Source organism: Gorilla gorilla, chromosome 14 (genome assembly GCF_029281585.2).
Source record: "Gorilla gorilla gorilla isolate KB3781 chromosome 14, NHGRI_mGorGor1-v2.1_pri, whole genome shotgun sequence".
Classification (NCBI taxonomy): Eukaryota; Metazoa; Chordata; class Mammalia; order Primates; family Hominidae; genus Gorilla; species Gorilla gorilla.
Window position 1 is genome coordinate 90,403,271 of NC_073238.2, and position 19,525 is coordinate 90,422,795.

At 37.7% G+C, this 19,525-nt stretch overlaps 1 protein-coding gene across 50 annotated transcripts in view; it reads left to right on the forward strand.

Moving 5' to 3' along the window:
- Positions 1-19,525, forward strand: part of LMO7 (LIM domain 7) — a 222,114-nt gene that overhangs the window by 60,841 nt on the left and 141,748 nt on the right. For all 50 annotated transcript variants that reach the window (XM_063697422.1, XM_063697426.1, XM_063697424.1 and 47 more), the window contains one exon: positions 16,350-16,420. In XM_063697422.1, the coding sequence (XP_063553492.1) occupies positions 16,350-16,420 (71 nt within the window). Of the gene's footprint in view, positions 1-16,349; positions 16,421-19,525 lie in introns of those variants that run through there.

The window sequence follows — 19,525 nt, forward strand, 5'->3', positions numbered from 1 at the left end:
AGACTTGGGGTGGACTGAGCCGAGGGGAGGTGTGGGGACTGCCACTCTCCTGAGAGTGGGTTTTCTCCAGAGCAGCCAGTTGTGGCTATGAGGTAACGCACATCGAACGTTGCCAGACTGTTTCTTTTTTAAAGGAAGCTGGTGATCCACATTTTTTATCTTTCCCAACGTCGACATACCTTATGGGCCAAACAACACATGTGCACGGGGTGGAACTAGCCTGTGGGCTGTGATATCTTCTTTAGGAGCTTAGATCAGTAAGGGAGCCATGAATGCCAATACACATTCAGATTGGCATGAGGAGAAGGTGGAAGCAGAGGGAGCTAGCCACACTCTGGAAGGAGGTCAGGTGACTTCCTGAAGGCACGTTCTCAAGGCCAAGAAAATTTTTTTTGAAAAAAAAACTCATGTATTTGTACGGGCAGTGTATTAGTCCATTCTCATGCTGCTAATAAACACACATCTGAGACTGGGTAATTTATAAAGGAAAGAGGTTTAATGGACTCAGTTCCACATGGCTGGGGAGGCCTCACAATCATGGTGGAAGATGAAGGATGAGCAAAGGGATGTCTCACATGGTGGCAGGCAAGAGAGAATGAGAGCCAAACAAAAGAGGAAACCCCTTATAAAACCATCAGATCTCATGAGACTTATTCACTATCACAAGAACAGTATAGGGGAAACTGCCCCCATGATTCAGTTATCTCCCACTGGGTCCCTCCCACAACAAGTGGGAATTATGGGAGCTACAATTCACAATGAGATTTGGGTGGGGACACAGCCAAACCATATCAGGCAGTGTCTTCCTTTTCTTTGTTACCTTGAAAGGGAACATGTGTATTGATCTTTTATATTTCTCAATATACCAGAAAGTATTTTAAAATATTATTCTTCATGCTTCAACTTTTATAACCTTTAATCCAATGATTCCAATAAGTGGAAATAAAATTACTACTTGATCAATGGGAAACTAATAATTAGATGCATTGTAGAGCTGTCAGTGTATCTACTTTTGAGATAAATAAGCTGGAAGCTTTGTTGAGATTGCTTAAGGCCCTAGAAAGAATCTAGGAAAAACTGTTTCTGCAAGTTGTTTGAGGAAAGCTGATTTCTCCACAATTCTGTCATTGGGAATGTAATTAACTCTCAACAGGGAGTTGGAGAATTCTACAAACCCATTTATTGTGGCCCTCTTTGTTATATCTTTCATGTGTTTTCAGCTTTGAGACCATACAATTAAAGTGAGTTATGGAAAAAGACAATAAATGTACCTGAGAAAACCTTGTCCTGTGGAATTATTTAGATATAATGCAAAGATGACACACTTAAAAACAAGATAGATGCAAATATATGAAAGGAGGAAATATCAGAATTTCATATTAAAATATTTCTGGATATAAGGTAGCTGAGGTAGAAATTCCACTTTGCAAATTAAGACCTATTCTTGTGAAAAAAAAATAATATAAATACATATATGTAATATATATATATTTTTAAGAGATAGGGTCTAGCTGTGTTGCTCAGGCTAGAGTGCAGTGGCAGGATCATAGCTTACTGCAGTCTTGAACCTCCTGGATTCAAGGAATCCTCCTGAGTAGTTGGGACTACAGACATGTGCCCCCTCACCTGGTTAATTTTTTAATTTTTTGTAGAGATGGCTTCTCACTATGTTGCTCAGGCTGATCTGGAACTCCTGGCTTCAAGTGATCCTTCTACTTGGCCTCCCAAAGTGCTGGAATTACAGATGTGAGACATTTCATCTGGCCAAAATATATTTAAGTTTTTTTTTTTTTTTTTCGGGGGCGGGGGTAGGCATTTAGAGTACAGGAATCATTTAAATAGCTTAACTTTTGTTGAACTCCTTTTGTATGTGGGGAATGAGATGGTGCGAAAGGTCTTTGTAACTGTCTTTTAAAAAGTTATCTTTATTGAGTTTGAACAAAATGCACAAATGTCTCAGTGTACAGTTCAATGAATTTTTTTAAAAAAACATTTATTGAGATATAATTCACATACTATACAATTCACTCTTTTAAAGTATATAATTCAGTGGCTTTTAATATATTCACAGAATTGCCGAGCCATCACCACATCTAATTTCAAAACATTTTCACCACCCCAAAAGAAAACATGTATCCGTTAGCAGTCACTCTCCATTCTCTCTTTCCCCTAGCCCCTGACAACCATTAATCTGCTTTTTGTTTCTAGGATTACCTTATTCTGGACATTTCATGTAAATAGAATAATACCATATTTGGTCTGTTTTTACCTTAAGCCTAATGTTTTCAAGATTTATTTATGTGATGGCATGTATTAGTACAGTAGTGTTCCCTTATCAGGAAGTATGTTTCCTGAAACAAGGATTGTGTTCTAAGACTCCCCCAGTAGGTGCCTGAAACTGAGGAAAGTACCAAACTTGACTGCTGTCGATCAGAACATATTTCTGTTCCTGTCTTCCACTCACAGATTTAATGTCTTTTCCATCTTAGCACCTGTCATGCACTGTGGTCATAAGTTTTGCAGTTTGAGGTGTGACAACCAAAACTAGCATGAATTTCTTTCTCTTTCTTTACAATTTCCAAGATAGAATATATATATATATATTTTTTTTTACTGTAGTATTGAGGGAACCAGCCCCCAATATTTCAATGTAGGTTCTTTTCTATTTTCCCTAAGTGTTGGCCGGTCTGAGAAATAAATAAGAAATTTTGCAGCTGGGTCTCCGGGGGTGACATCACATGTCGGCAGGTTCTGTGATGCCCCCAAGCTGCAAAACCAACACGTTTTTATTAGGGGTTTCAAAAGAGGAGGGAGTGTACGAATAGGGTGTGGGTCACAGAGATTGCATGCTTCAAAAGGCAATAAAATATCACAAGGCAAATAGGGGCAGAGCAAGATCACAAGGCCAGGGTGAAATTAGAATTGCTGATGAGGTTTCATGTCCCACTGTGCACCCATTGTCATTGATAAACATCTTAACAGGAAACAGGGTTCAAGAGCAGAGAACCGGTCTGACTAGAATTCGCCAGGCTGGAATTTCTTAATCCTAGCAAGCCTGGGGGCGCTGCAGGAGACCAGGGCGTATTTTATCCCTTATCTTCAACTGCATAAGACACGCACTCCCAGAGTGGCCATTTTAGAGGCTTCCCCCTGGGAATGCATTCTTTTCCCAGGGCTGTTCCTTGCTGAGAAAAAGAATTCAGTGATATTTCTCCTATTCGCTTTTACAAGAAGAGAAATATGACTCTGTTCTGCCCGGCCCTGCAGGCAGTCAGGCCTTATGGTTATCTCCCTTGTTCCCTGAACATCGCTGTTATCCTGTTCTTTTAGGATGCCCAGATTTCATATTGTTCAAACACACATGTTTTACAAACAATTTGTACAGATAACACAATCATCACAGGGTCCTGAGGCGACATACATCCTCAGTTTATGAAGATGTTGGGATTAAGAGATTAAAGTAAAGACAGGCATAGGAAATTATAAGAGTATTGACTGGGGAAGTGATAAATGTCCATGAAATCTTCACAATTTATGTTCAGAGATTGCAGTAAAGACAGGCCTAAGAAATTATAAAAGTATTCATTTGGAGAACTAATAAATGTCCATGAAATCTTCACAATTTATGTTCTTCTGCCGTGGCTTCAGCTGGTCCCTCTGTTCAGGTTCCCTGACTTCCTGCAACACTGTAGATCTTAGCAACCTCAGCATATGATTGTTTTCCTTATTAAGTCAAGAACTTTCACCTTTTCACTTAAAGAGAGTACTTGATAGCTTCTATTTGGCATTTTGGAAATGCCAGCATCACTACTCTTTGTGCTTTGGCACCATTATTAGGTCAACCATGGGTGACTTGAACACAAACACTGTGGTCAACAGCCGATCTGCAAACCAAGAAGACTGCTAAGAGACTCATGGGCAGGGAGCACATGCAGTGTGAATATGCTGGACAAAGGGACAGTTCACAGAGGGGGACACAGCAGAATGGCTTGAGATTTCATCACACTATGCAAAACAATGCGCAATTTAAAACTTAAGAATTGTTTATTTCTGAAATCTTCCATTTAATATTTCTGGACTGTGGTTGACTGTGGGTAACTGCAACTACAGAAAGTGGAACCATGGAAGCAGACCACTGTACTTCATTCCAGTGATTGCTGAATCATATTCCATTGTGTAGTTACACCATGTTCTATTTGTTCATTCATCAGTTCATAGACATTTGGGTAGTTTCCACTTTTTGGCTGTTATGAACATTCATATACAAGTTTTTGTGTGGAGGTATGCTTTCATCTCATTTGGGTATGCACTAGGAATAGATTGTAGTGACCTTTTTGCTTCTGGAAGGTTGACAGATGGACTACGTTGTTGTTGGCTTGCAGTGGGAATCCATCAAGAATTATTGCAGGAATTCTTGTGTAACTGGGCGTCTCAGCCGCATTACTTAATAATACCAAACTTAAACTGGATAGTAAAGTATATCATAGGTAGCAAGGGCGTAATTGTCAGTTTGAAGTTTATGTGAAATAAGTAGTAACTCTTACATGTGATAGAGATGTACCATTTCCCAAAATGAATGTGTTCCCACAGCGATGCCTCTCCTAGTAATTCACAGGGAGGTAAGTAGGTAATTGTTGAGACTTGCTAATGTGTGTGTGAAACATTTCTGCAAAAAATGACACCATCTTTTTGCTGTTGAGAACCCATGATTATATTAAGCATTTGAACTATACTTAAAATATCCTGATAATGATTGTTCACATCTACTTGTGCCTTGTGTGGTAGTTATTTAAAAACTCCTTAATCTAGAAAAAAATAATTTAAGGCTAGACTTTTTTCCCTTAGGATATTTTCCTTATTGTCTGCAACAATATAATTTGGAGAATAAACCTGTGTTTATAGACAAAATGCAATGTCCTCATTAGAAGTGATTTTTGTGATTGTTAACATAATGAAGCATAGGCTGTAAAACTAGCACATGTTTTGTATGTGATGTTTTTGGTGAACTTACCTGGCCCCTAATAGGACTCAGGTTGTCTTGGATTTTGATGGATTGATGAAACCTTGTACATAAATTGCCAGTCCTGGAACCAATCTTCCTTCATTTCTTCCCTGTTTTATTTAGTTTTTCTTCCAGTTGTATTTCATTTTTGGCTTGTTAATAATTGTGGTTTAGTAAAAATAACTTGAGAGTGTAAGCTAAAAGTTGGCTATGGTCTAGGGAAGTGGGCTTCTTCTCGTGGACTAGAAATGTTTAAACTTATTCTTTTTTTCCCCTCAAAATATGAGTGCAGCTGACATCTGGTTTAATGATGATTGAGTGAGAATTTTGAGTGTTTATAAAGACAGTTAGCTTTTAATTATCTGGGCACACAACCCGGAGCATTGCATTTTGCTGGCTGTTTCCCTGCTCCTTCCTTCTGGCTCTGTAAAGACTTGTTGGCCTTCCCCAAGAGAAGGTGAAGTTGGAAGTGTAACTGACCCCAGCCACTCTGAGATGAAAGTTGGGGTAGCGGGCAGAAGGGTAGGAGAAATGTTTAGACTTTTGACCACTGTGAGACTTTTGGGTTCCATCTAGAATTCAGGGATCTGTGCAGTTCTGATTACCACTATCTTGGAAGACTGCGAGTTGGCTTTGGTTTTGCTATCAAATGATATTAGTATTGGCAAAAATAGTCCTAGTATACTCCCCATTATTATGTAGTACAATGCCAAATCTTAATAGAGATGAGTGACTTGAGAATTACCCCTTAAAGGAATGTTATTTGCTGAATATACAATATAAGTTTACCAAGAACATGGTGTAATTCAGTGGGTTAACCACATATGCCATTTTGACTACAATTTCAAAACAGGGTTAGAATTTTAAAGAGGAAGTTCCAAGAATTGCTTCATTTTACTTTTTATATTCCTAGTGCTGTGCACCATGTCAGGTATGTATATAGCAGGTTGTCATTAAATAATTTTTGAATGAATGAATAAATGAATGCTTTCTTTGTATCTTAGTTAAAATTAAGACAGATTATTTAAATGAAAAGTTAAACTCTAACATATTCTTTAACCTGGAAAAATTTTCATGTAGTAAATTAATAGTGGTGACAAGCTTTCAACTTTGAAGGTTTCATCCAACCATATAGTCTTTCAAAAAGTATTACTAGAGTGATATACTTTCATGTACTCTTGTATGTTTTTATTCTTGAGCTACTGACAAAACTAGGATGAGTTTTCTCCTGTGCAGGAGAAGGCTACTTTAATAAAGGGATGTCAAGAACTGAGGAAGGCTGTTCCTCCAAAACACAACCAACTCCCTCATCCCCCCAACACACACTTGAAATTTAATCATCTGTTTGGTCTTTTTGTTTGTTTTTTATTCCTATAAATTAGTAAATAGCAACTATTTATAGGAAGAATAATTGATTTAAAAGTGATGAGGGTGTGTAAGCTGTATTTCAGCCAGTGAGAAGTTGGGTAAGAGCCTCCTGCTCTTGGGAGTATGCGGTGTAGACTGGAATGCCTGGGGGAATAGGAGGTAGGTCGCTAATTACAGTTTAGAGTTCCCTGAGTGCTTTCACAGACACTCTCATTTGATGCTCAATGCGCTGATATATAGAGAACTACCTACTGGTCTAGGTCTCAAGTCCAGTAACCTTGTTGTAGCTCAGTTTCCTCATGTGTAAACCAGGGGTAAGAGATGCTACCACATAGGGTTGCTACAAAGATTCAGGCCCAAAGCAGACAGTGTAAGTGAGTGTTGGCTGACATAACTCGGGTTCCTGTTTTATAGCTGAGGCCTTGAGAAGTTAGGAGACAGTCTTCATTATCCAAGGAGTCTGGTACTCCCATCTCAGCTTCTCTGACTTCAGGTTCTTTGTGTGTGTGTGTGTGTGTGTGTGCACTGTGAGGACAGTTTAAAAAGTGCAAAACCCATCCTTTTGTGAAGAACTGGCTTCTCTGACATCATGAATGACTTCTTCAATCATTCTATTCAGGGACAGGAAAGAGGTAGGAGATATTTATTCCATTTAAATTACGTTCCGTTTTTACCTAATGTGTTTATGGTAAACCATAATCCTTGCATTTGTAAGTTTTTGGTATTTGTAACCAATGAGATCTGTCAAAGCTGTTGCATCATAAATAATGATGTGGACATCTTATGGAATTTATTATAAAAATTTGATGTGTTTTGTGGAGTCATGGAGATCATATAATGGTTGTTTCAACAATGAAGTTTAATGAACGGAGTAAAGAAGGGTGTTTTTAATTGATTGACAGCTTTAGAGAAGGCATCCAGCTCCTCCTGTATACCAGCCTGGGGCTTCTCCCTGCGGAAAAATGCCCTGTACTATCTCATTATAAGGTCATGATACGTGAACACTTAGTTATCTCCTTGAATGAAAAATTATGGCAAACATGGCTCTTGGGAATTGTTTCATGAAGTGGTTCGTCTGTACCACAGTGGTTTCTAACGTAAATGTTTGTTGGGATTTTTTTGTTTCTCATTACTAATGTTGAAATGATTGGTGTGATGATGGTTTGTATCTTAAGTATCATGACCTAGTAGCTGATCTGTCAATTAGTAAGTAACTTAATTTGAAATCAACTGTGAGCCCAGTTGAAGCTCACAGCCTAATGTTTGTCAGCAAACCCATCTCCCCAGCTTTGAATACAAGCTCAAACAATGTTTTTCTTTTTGCACAGGAGTTTGCACACAAATATGGTGGAGAGTGCTTTTGGGATTCTAGGCACCTTTTAAATGGCTGCTTAAAAGAAATTGAAAAAGTTAAACGAGAGAAGTGCCTGCTGACTCGCATTAGTGGGCATTTTGCTGATAACCAGTCTGGTATGAAGTGGTCTTCAAGAAGCTCCCAGAATGTTTGGGATTTAAGTCATGTGGATTATGCGATCAGAACTGGAACTGAGCGATAGAGCTTTGGAGAAACTTGTTGTTTACATTGGCAAGAAATCTTATCCAGCAAGAGGATTAAAATAAAACCATAAACAAAACAGTAAAGGGTGTGAAGATAATTCCCATTTGCTTATGAAATGAATACACCTCATAGCAAAAGAAATGGTGTTTTTTGAAATTTATATACTTGGCAATTATTGCCTTTATATTTATCTGATAGATATTTTCTTCTACAGAACCTGTTTTTTAATAACTTCCTATCAAGGGCTTCTTCGGAGGCCACAGGTGGTAAGACAGGTTTGGCAGAGGTGTTTGTGCAGAATATGCCCCCGGGAGGCTGCTCCGCCCTTCATATGCTCGGGTAGGCTAATTACAACCTCAGAGGAAGCCCCAAGAGCCTCACACTTGGCGCAGTCGCTTCCTAGCTTCTTTGCCACAGGATGCCTGGAAGCACGAGCCTACACTGGGATATGTAGCCTTTTTTCCCAGAGGAGTTGAAATGCCTTCACAAGTCACTTGTGTACTATGAAGTAGATAGGGCAAATATTAGTTTTCCTTTTAAAATTAAGGGACTGAGTGGTGATTTAAAAGTGTATCATGTGAGATAGGTCCAGGATTAAACCTCAGGTATTCTCTCCTGATGTGTATCTCTTCAGATTATTTTAGGTGGGGATGATTTTATTTAACTGCCTTAGGAAAATATGGAAAGGGGCAAACAAGAAAGAGAAGAAAAAATTGTATACAAGGCAGGGTGTGGCTGTTTAACTACATAGTCATCACTCCTGTTTGTGTTGACTTTTGATAACTTAAGTGGGAAACATGTGGTCTCTATTTATGTGGTTCCTATGAATCACAACAGCATTACGTGAAATGTGTCACACCTTAAATAACTTGCTAATGAGTAAGGTTCAAAATTATAGAAAAACTGAATGAGTAATTGTTAGATTAGAACTACTAAACAGTTCTTTTAAAATACTGTAATTTCTTTCGGAATACTGAATTCTCAACATAAGAATGAGTTCACATTTAAAGTGTGATTTATTCTTATTTTTAAACAACCTACTTTCACTATGTTTTGAGATGGTTTGTAGATATATAACTTTTGCAATGTTGTCAGAAGACAGAAAATAATTTAATAACTCAACTTCCTCCTTTAAATAAAGGATGTTGCATCTGGCAAAACAGACATTTATCTGCTAAGATGAAGCTTCTTACTTTCAGTCTATAGATGGATAGTAACAGGTAATAATAACAGCTAGCATTTGTGAGTGCTTGTCTTGGGTCAGGCAAGTGCTAAGTGTTTCATGCATATTATCTCATTTAATTCTCACCATAACCCTGTGAGATGGGTACATTTAATCTCCATTTCACAAACAGGATAACTCAGATGTTATGTAGCTTGTTCAGAATTGCAGGTAGAAAGTGGCAGAGCAGGGCTTTAAACCCAGGCATCCTAGTTCCAGCGCCCCTACTTGGCCTCAACAGGCCATAATTGACATCATGTTGTGACCTTAAGGTAAGTAGCTGAGGCAGCCTCTGTAGACCTAATAGTCCTGCTATAAAATTGTGCTTTCTTTTTTTTGTTTTAAACTCATAAAATATTTTTGTTTTATTTTAGGGGGAATCTTAGGTGAGTTTACAATTATATGGTATAAGAGTTGCTAATTAAAAAATCAGATTTTTCGAGTTATTGAGATTGGAGTAGCTAGTATGTGTAGTACAAATGTTTTATAATGTTTGTGAAAATGCCCACAGAACTGTTAAAACATTTAAAGAGAACTTATCTTATACTGAAGTTTAGAGTATTATATTTTTATTCTCTTCCTCTGTCTCTCACACCTACACCCATGCACACACACACAGTCATTATGTGTTAACACATCTTTTTATCCAGGAAAATTGGATGAAAAGATTAACTGAACATTTTTATTTACTGATCTACCTTCTATACCCTTAACAGAGGAGGATTATTTTTGAAGCTGTATTATGTTGTAAAATACCCTAATTTTAAAATATCTAAATAGATTGAAGATAATTTAATTTTTTTAGCCTAAAAATACTTTAGAGTCTAATGTAGTTGAGTTACTCTTTTACTGAGTACTTATAAAATGCTGTTGGTTTTTGGTGTCTGTTTCATGTGGGAGGTTTTGTAACTTTCTAGAAAGTTAAACGTTCTGAGCCTCGAATTTCATACTGGTGAAATGGAGATAATAATAAGGATTATTAAATTTAAGATTGTGTGGATTGCATAGATAATAAGAAAAATTACCTAGGACAAAAACTGGTGTCAGCCTCTTCTATTCTTTGTTCCTTTAGGTATGGGAGATTTAGTAAATTGACCTAAATCTGATTGGTTTTGGCTTCTTTTGAATGTTGTTCTTTTATATTAATAAATTTATTTATAAATTTATATATAAACACCTGTAGTCTTTAAAGAATATAAACAAAAGATAACATTAAAAATAAGTGTAATTCTACAACTTAGGAATAATTACTGTTAGTATATTTATTCCATGTTTACTTATGATACATTCTTATAGAGTTATAGAAATTAGGATTATACTCCCAATTTTTCATAAACTTTCCCAATTTTTCATAAATTGCTTTTTAAATAATAAGTATTCTTTACAAGTAATAAATCCACTTTTATGACATGAATTTCAATTTCATGTCATTTTCTGTTTTATGGCTATATCATATTATAATCAGTTTCTTATTGCTGGGCATTCAGGTTATTTGTAATTGTTGCTATTTATTCTACAGAACGCTGTGAAACAATTCTGTTCTGTGTGCCTGTCCTGTTGTCCTAGTATAAATTCCTAGATCCTGCACCTAGGAGAATATGCATATTTAAGACTTCTGATACATATCACAAATTACCTTCTAGAATTGTGGTAACATTTTATATTACCTTCAGTGGTGTACAGGGCATGCCAGATGGCCATGTCTTCAAAATATAAGCTATTATTTAAAACCTTTGTTTAGTTTTTATATTGTCTTTTTTTTAAAAAAAAATATAAATACTGTACAAATGGAATTTGGTCTTTTATCATCATTATTTAGATTTTGGAAAGTATGTAAGTACAAGAGTACATCAATATTTGGATATATGAGGGGGTCTTCAGACCCCCTCATATATCTACACATGATCTTGCCTTTCTATCATCTTTTTGGGGGAGATGAACCATTATGGATAGTTGGGTTTTCTGAATAGCTTTGAATATTCCATTTTGCCCACTTTATTAAAGGATATTCTAAATATAACTAACTCAGCCATGTCTATATGATGCGGACGTGTGTTTCTGAGGGTTAATTATTGGAGTATTGTCAGAGTGGTAACTTCAGGGTTGATGCATATAAGGAGGTTTGGCATGTATTGTTTAACCACCCTCAAGAACTTGATTGCACATTTCAGCCACTACAAACTAATAAGCAGGTGATATTTTCCCTGCTTCAGGTGAGCACACTGGGGTGCAGAGAGGTTATGTAACTTGCTTAAGATCACACAGTTATTAGGTAGTGAATGTGGAATTTGAACTTGCTTTGGTCAGACTTCAGTTCTTTTTCTTTCCATTTTGCCACTTGCTACATGCTGCCTTCTTGATTGGCCCTTTCATTGCTGTTGACTGTCATTCTTCACTGCTATCCGGTGTCTGCAGGACACAGCCCTTCTTTCTTGTAAATCACTGCTTTGAATCTATATTGATTTGGGAATGGAATTGCCAGATTATAAGTGTCAGTGGCTCTGAGGGGCTTTGCTATGACTAGACAGAATGGGCTTTAGCATCTGCGTTGGATGTTTCTGGGCCTATTTCATGCTTTTTGGCTTTGCATAGGAGTTTCCAGATGAAGGACATGTTACAACATTTTCTATAGTTGAGATCTGCACTCCCCTTGAATTTGTTTTGGAACAATTTGGGGAAAATTCAAAAGAGTTTTTGTTGCACAGGTTGGTGGGATAATCCAGGGTCCTCTCAGTTATTTTCAGAAGAATATGCCATTCTCTTTGGGTATGTTTAACTGTGCTTTAAACATTACGTTTTTCTTTTTTCTTTATTTATTTATTATACTTTAAGTTTTAGGGTACATGTGCACAACGTGCAGGTTAGTTACATATGTATACATGTGCCATGTTGGTGTGCTGCACCCATCAGCTCGTCATTTAACATTAGGTATATCTCCTAATGCTATCCCTCCCCCCTCCCCCCACCCCACAACAGGCCCCGGTGTGTGATGTTCCCCTTCCTGTGTCCATGTGTTCTCATTGTTCAGTTCCCACCTATGAGTGAGAACATGCGGTGTTTGGTTTTTTGTCCTTGCGATAGTTTGCTGAGAATGATGGTTTCCAGCTTCATCCATGTCCCTAAAAAGGACATGAACTAATCATTTTTTATGGCAGCATAGTATTCCATGGTGTATATGTGCCACATTTTCTTAATCCAGTCTATCATTGTTGGACATTTGGGTTGGTTCCAAGTCTTTGCTATTGTGAATAGTGCCGCAATAAACATACGTGTGCATGTGTCTTTAGAGCAGCATGATTTATAATCCTTTGGGTATATACCCAGTAATGGGATTGCTGGTCCAAATGGTATTTCTACTTCAAGATCCCTGAGGAATCACCACACTGACTTCCACAATGGTTGAACTAGTTTACAGTCCCACCAACAGTGTAAAAGTGTTCCTATTTCTCCACATCCTCTCCAGCACCTGTTGTTTCCTGACTTTTTAATGATTGCCATTCTAACTGGTGTGAGATGGTATCTCATTGTGGTTTTGATTTGCATTTCTCTGATGGCCAGTGATGATGAGCATTTTTTCATATGTCTTTTGGCTGCATAAATGTCTTCTTTTGAGAAGTGTCTGTTCATATCCTTTGCCCACTTTTTGATGGGGCTGTTTGTTTTTTTTCTTGTAGATTTGTTTGAGTTCATTGTAGATTCTGGATATTAGCCCTTTGTCAGATGAGTAGGTTGCAAAATTTTCTCACGTTCTGTAGGTTACCTGTTCACTCTGATGGTAGTTTCTTTTGCTGTGCAGAAGCTCTTTAGTTTAATTAGATCCCATTTGTTAATTTTGGCTTTTGTTGCCATTGCTTTTGGTGTTTTAGACATGAAGTCCTTGCCCATGCCTGTGTCCTGAATGGTATTGCCTAGGTTTTCTTCTAGGGTTTTATGGTTTTAGGTCTAACATTTAAGTCTTTAATCCATCTTGAATTAATTTTTGTATAAGGTGTAAGGAAGGGATCCAGTTTCAGCTTTCTACATATGGCTAGCCAGTTTTCCCAGCACCATTTATTAAATAGGGAATCCTTTCCTCATTTCTTGTTTTTGTCAGGTTTGTCAAAGATCAGATAGTTGTAGATATGCGGCATTATTTCTGAGGGCTCTGTTCTGTTCCATTGGTCTATATCTCTGTTTTGGTACCAGTACCATGCTGTTTTGGTTACTATAGCCTTGTAGTATAGTTTGAGGTCAGGTAGCGTGATGCCTCCAGCATTTTTCTTTTGGCTTAGGATTGACTTGGCAATGCGGGCCCTTTTTTGGTTCCATATGAACTTTAAAGTAGTTTTTTCTAATTCTGTGAAGAAAGTCATTGGTAGCTTGATGGGGATGGCATTGCATCTATAAATTACCTTGGGCAGTATGGCCATTTTCATGATATTGATTCTTCCTATCCATGAGCATGGAATGTTCTTCCATTTGTTTGTATCCTCTTTTATTTCATTGAGCTATGGTTTGTAGTTCTCCCTGAAGAGGTCCTTCACATCCCTTGTAAGTTGGATTCCTAGGTATTTTATTCTCTTTGAAGCAACTGTGAATGTGATTTCACTCATGATTTGGCTCTCTGTTTGTCTGTTATTGGTGTATAAGAATGCCTGTGATTTTTGCACATTGATTTTGTATCCTGAGCCTTTGCTGAAGTTGCCTGTCAGCTTAAGGAGATTTTGGGCTGAGATGATGGGGTTTTCTAGATATACAATCATGTCATCTGCAAACAGGGACAATTTGGCTTCCTCTTTTCCTGATTGAATACCCTTTATTTCCTTTTCCTGCCTGATTGCCCTGGCCAGAACTTCCAACACTATGTTGAATAGGAGTGGTGAGAGAGGGCATCCCTGTCTTGTGCCAGTTTTCAAAGGGAATGCTTCCAGTTTTTGCCCATTCATTATGATATTGGCTGTGGGTTTGTCATAGATAGCTCTTATTATTTTGAGATACATCCCATCAATACCTAATTTATTGAGAGTTTTTAGCATGAAGGGTTGTTGAATTTTGTCAAAGGCCTTTTCTGCATCTGTTGAGATAATCATGTGGTTTTTGTCATTGGTTCTGTTTATATGCTGGATTACATTGATTGATTTGCATATGTTGAACCAGCCTTGCATCCCAGGGATGAAGCCCACTTGATCATGGTGGATAAGCTTCTTGATGTGCTGCTGGATTCGGTTTGCCAGTATTTTATTGAGGATTTTTGCATCGATGTTCATCAAGGATATTGGTCTAAAATTCTCTTTTTTTGTTGTGCCTCTGCCAGGCTTTGGTATCAGGATGATTCTGGCCTCATAAAATGAGTTAGGGAGGATTCCCTCTTTTTCTATTGATTGGAATAGTTTCAGAAGGAATGGTACCAGCTCCTCCTTGTACCTCTGATAGTATTTGGCTGTGAATCCATCTGGTCCTGGACTTTTTTAGTTGGTAAGCTATTAATTATTGCCTCAATTTCAGAGCCTGTTATTGGTCTATTCAGAGACTCAATGCCGTCTGTCACCCCTGTCTTTGACTAGGAAAGGGAATTCCCGGACCCCTTGTGCTTCCTGGGCGAGGCGATGCCTCGCCCTGCTTCGGCTCACGCTCGGTGCGCTGCACCCACTGTCCTGCACCCACTTCCTGACACTCCCCAGTGAGAGGAAGCCAGTACCTCAGTTGGAAATGCAGAAATCACCCGTCTTCTGCGTCGCTCACGCTGGGAGCTGTAGACTGGAGCTGTTCCTATTTGGCCATCTTGGCTCCACCCCCTACATTTTTCTTATGAGGCTGTGGACTCTCTGATGGAAGAGCTGCCTGCCTTCAAAACGTGTTTTGTTTTTTTCGGTAAATTCCTACCCAGCATTCAGGTAATGCCTGTAACAGACACTCAGCCTTTGTTTAAGTAAAGCAGCAGTGCAGCCCTTCTGTAGATTAATGCCAAGTATAGGAAGGATCTACCTCTTCCTGAGTTTGAGCATGTTGCCTCCTGGCCCAGGCTCCTGTCCAGATGTATAGACCAACCTCTGAGAAACACAACCATTATTTTGTCAGTTAACAGATATGTCTAGCTGCAGCGATGTTGGGCACTGTGGAGAGATGCAGAATGAAGACACACAGGGATTCTAGGGGGACCGTGAAGCTGGCAGTAGTGAGGATAGCTGGGGGATGGTGGTAAAGGTCCCTTCGTTGAGCCCTGGAGCCAACCTGGGATTTAAGATTGGTGACTTTCCAGTTCAGGATATCAGAAATGTATTTCTTTCTGAAGTGGCAGGTGGAGCAGGGACTACTCCTGTTCTTACGTGGTGGCTGCATCTCCAGGACAGCTGGTGTCACTGCTGTTGGTCCCTGCCCTCCCCTTGAGCTGGGACTCAGTCCCAGGGGTTGTTCTTAGGGCAGCTTTTTTCCCCACTGTGACCTTCATTTTCTCTGCTACTATTTCCCCTGTGGAATCCCCTTTTCTATCCCAGCCACCTCCCGCTTCAGAGAGAGAATCTAGAGATTTTTCTAGAGGTTTCACCAACATTATTGGTGGTGGTAACTGCAGGTGCCTGTTCCTCTGTAGTTCCTTAAGTTGGGAATTGTCTGTTTAAAGTATTCACCATCTCACCTCTCTTTCTTTTGTCTCTCTGCGCCAGGATTTAATAGTCTTCTCCCCAGGATGTTTTAATAAATGGCTCTTTACATCAATTAGGACGATTTCATAAATAAGTTTAAGAAGTGTCATGCCCTCTGCTGTTTAGCTTTGTAATGAAATTTGAAGAACATAAAGATGGAATTGAAATTAATGATATGTGTATTCAGTGTCGTTGGTATCTTGAGTTTCTATCTTATACTGTTTTTATTCATTCTTAGTAGAATAGATCACCCATAGGTTTTTAAAAAATATATACAATATGTTGAAAATTTAGTTTAGCTCTTTTGTGTATCATCCAATAAAATGATTATATTACCGAAAACACTCATTGTAATTTTTTCCTGCATATATTTATCATACTAAAATGGTTAAACTATCTCTTTGTAATATAAAACAGACAGTACATATTCCTATAAGGAACAGATTATAGGATATAACAGTCTATATATGCAAATCCTTCAAGTATAACATTAAATGCGTATTAATTAATCTAATACTGAATTTGACTTGTGTGCTATCCCTGCTTAAGAGAAAATTAACAACCAAACCTATCTTTCAGGCAGTAACAGAGAAGAATTTTGAAACAAAAGATTTTCGAGCCTCTCTAGAAAACGGTGTTCTGCTGTGTGAGTAAGTATTTAAAGTATTTAAAAAATAATTCAAAAGCAAAGATATGTGTGTGTGTGAGTGATGAGGTGTTTGGCTCCTCCCATGGCCACCGTAGTCACAGATATGTGTTCTTGGTCACAGGTGAGATTTGATCCCTGCAAATTGATACCTCACAATACGAGACAGTAGGAAGAAGGGGTTATCAGTCTCTGTATCTAAAGATAGCACTGGTAAAATATATATTATTTTTAATTAGTAAACAAGAAAGATTCTATTGCATGGTGGGCCAGTGGGGGGTGGGTGATTGAGAAGGAAGCCTTATGACATGTTACCATTGATCTCTTAGTCTGAATATTCTGATGGGTAGAATTGCCTGGTTTGGAAGTTAATACACAAAATCTTTGCTTCATCAATAAATCATGATGATTGGAGTGGTAGATTTTTCCTTTAAGCTTTAAGTGGAGTCATTACATTACCAAAATCAATTTGAGTTATGGACCATTCATTCAATTAATAGATACCATTGAGAACCACACCCCAGACTTTGCTTACAAAGAAGTAAAATAGGCTAGTACCATGATTGATAGTATAAGGCCTACATTGTATGTGTAGTGTAATATTTTGTTCCCCAATGGATGCATAGTACAGTTAGTCAAGTATATGAACTTTGGAAATAAGGGAGAGGCAGGCCTGTGAGGCATAAGGATGAAATCCTGGGTGAAGGTAGAGGTTGCAGAAGCGAGCAAATAAATTCTAAGAATGTACTTGAGTACTCACCCACATTTTTGAAAGCACTTAATTATTTCAATCTAGACACTTATCGCACAGGTATTTATGCTATCTGTCCACATGTAAGCAGTGAGAGTGTATACACTAGTACTTAGAGATTTTGATTATCCTTTTGAAGGAGTTGTTTGCAGCAAAAGGTCTGGAGTCAAAGGGCCTAGGTTAGATTTCTTGCTCCATTACTTTTGGACCTTTGAATAAGTGACCTCACATCTTTGAACATTTGACCAAGTGATTTAACATTTGAACCTTATTTTCTCATCGGTAAAGTAGAGATCAAGGTATCTGATGTGCCTAATTCACAGAGTTGCTGAGTTCAACAATATATATTTTAAGGTTTTTATAAACGATCAAACTTTGTATATATACAAGTTGTTGCTAGATGATGGGCATGTAAATAACAGTCTATCTTGTCAGCTCTGTTGGCAAGTGTTCAAAGTTCTTTGTCTTAAGGTGATATTATTAATTTTGTTCCATGTGAAGTTGCTGATATTTAACCATTTGTGACCTAAAGAAGTGTCAATTTCATGTGGTTTCACCTAACGTATAGGTGACATGTATAGGACACACATGTGAATAAGGGCCAGGAATAAAGTTCAAAGTGTGTTTCTTGTTATCTTCCAATGTCACATTCATTGGAATGTGAATAGTGTTTCAATTAGTTTGACAATGAGTCAAATCGTGTTTAAACTAATTTAAGTAGACCACATAGCCCAACTGGTCACTAATGGGAAGTTACTTTATCTTAATTTGAAAACAGTATGATTTAAATGTACTCTAGTAATGTTTAGAAGATGGAGGGGAAACATTGCCTATTAGAAAGAGGCATGTGACCTGCAAACTACTTTAGCTATTATTTAAATGTTTGCAGTAAAAAAAAAAGCCATCAACCATACACCCCACAAGTCTGAATAGGAATTGGGTAGGTTTGTGCCTTCAAGGAAGTGTGCCTATGAAGCACGGAGTTTCTTTTTAGATTTACAAAAGCATATATCTCAAATATATGATCTTTCAAAGAAGTAATTTTGTAGGTTATATATTTCCAGTAATGAACTATTGCCCATAATATTTTAAGGGTCCCACTTTTGGGTCATTGACCCCATAAATAGATCATTAAACATGTTTGAGAATGACAACCAGGTTTTGATTTAAAATGCAACTTATGCATCAGCCTGGGCTCTGAATGATGAGAAGTGATTTCCAAAAGCTATACCCAGCCTGAAAAGATCTGCATAGTGTGACCAGGGAGGATATTCAGAGTTGATGAAAAACTATTGTGAGCACAAGCAGTACAGGTTAGAATAAATATGTAATTTCTACCTTAATGGCAACAGCAAACATTTGGATGAATGTTTAGAGATATATTGGCTTTTTAAAAAGTCACTTTAATTCTCAGACTTCCAAAGTTAATTCTAATATTGTTTTCTAATTGGAATTTTTCTAATTTGGATTTTGTGCATTGCCACGTAAGTCTAATCAGTCTCTTAGTACCCAGTATTCTTTAAATTAATGTTTCCCAAAAGTAGCTTAAGTAAATCTGAAGCCATGGTAATCAGCAATTGTAATTTACTGTGGGACACCAAAGTCCTGCATAATATTTTTATTAAAAAATCTTTCTCTAAATTGTGAATCACATTGTTTATAGTCACTGTTTGATGACGACACATTCATCTAAAAGCTGTGGTGTTAACGAATAAAAAGCCCAGATAACCATATTTAGTATGAAACCTGTAACTGAGGAAAGCCTGGCTGGTTGCACTCTGAAATGATTAAGCAGGCACTGCTGTTTGTGGCCACATCCACCTGTGTTATATATAATGCCTGAGAGGAAAACAAAGTCAGCTGTTCAGAGATCTGGTATTACAAGCCCTGACTTTTTAATTAGTGGTAAATATAGTAAGCTATCTGTCTTTGAGGATATTTTAGAGATCCCAAGTTTTAGCTGAAATATGATTAGGATATTTTTAAAACCTGAATTCATTTTTGTACAGGAAAAGGCTGACTTCTATCTGGCTCACTGCCAGAATCATATTTCTTGTGAAATACAGGTTCTGCTTGTTGCCTATTAGAAACCTCTAGGCATTCTCATTCATTACCACCATTAAAGATTTTCTTAATATTTCATCCAGTAATTTCAGCAATTTTAAAAAAATCCATTAGTAGTACTCTTTCCTTTTGAACTGGTGTTCTGAAATATCAAAGTCAAAAGTTCGAATAGCTTATAGCTTTCACCCAATTGGAAGTGTACTGACATTTCAGATAGTCTAAAGTGGGGATAAACCATGCACTGAGGTTTCAGACAAGATACACATTTGAGTAATGAGGATAGTTATATGCGTT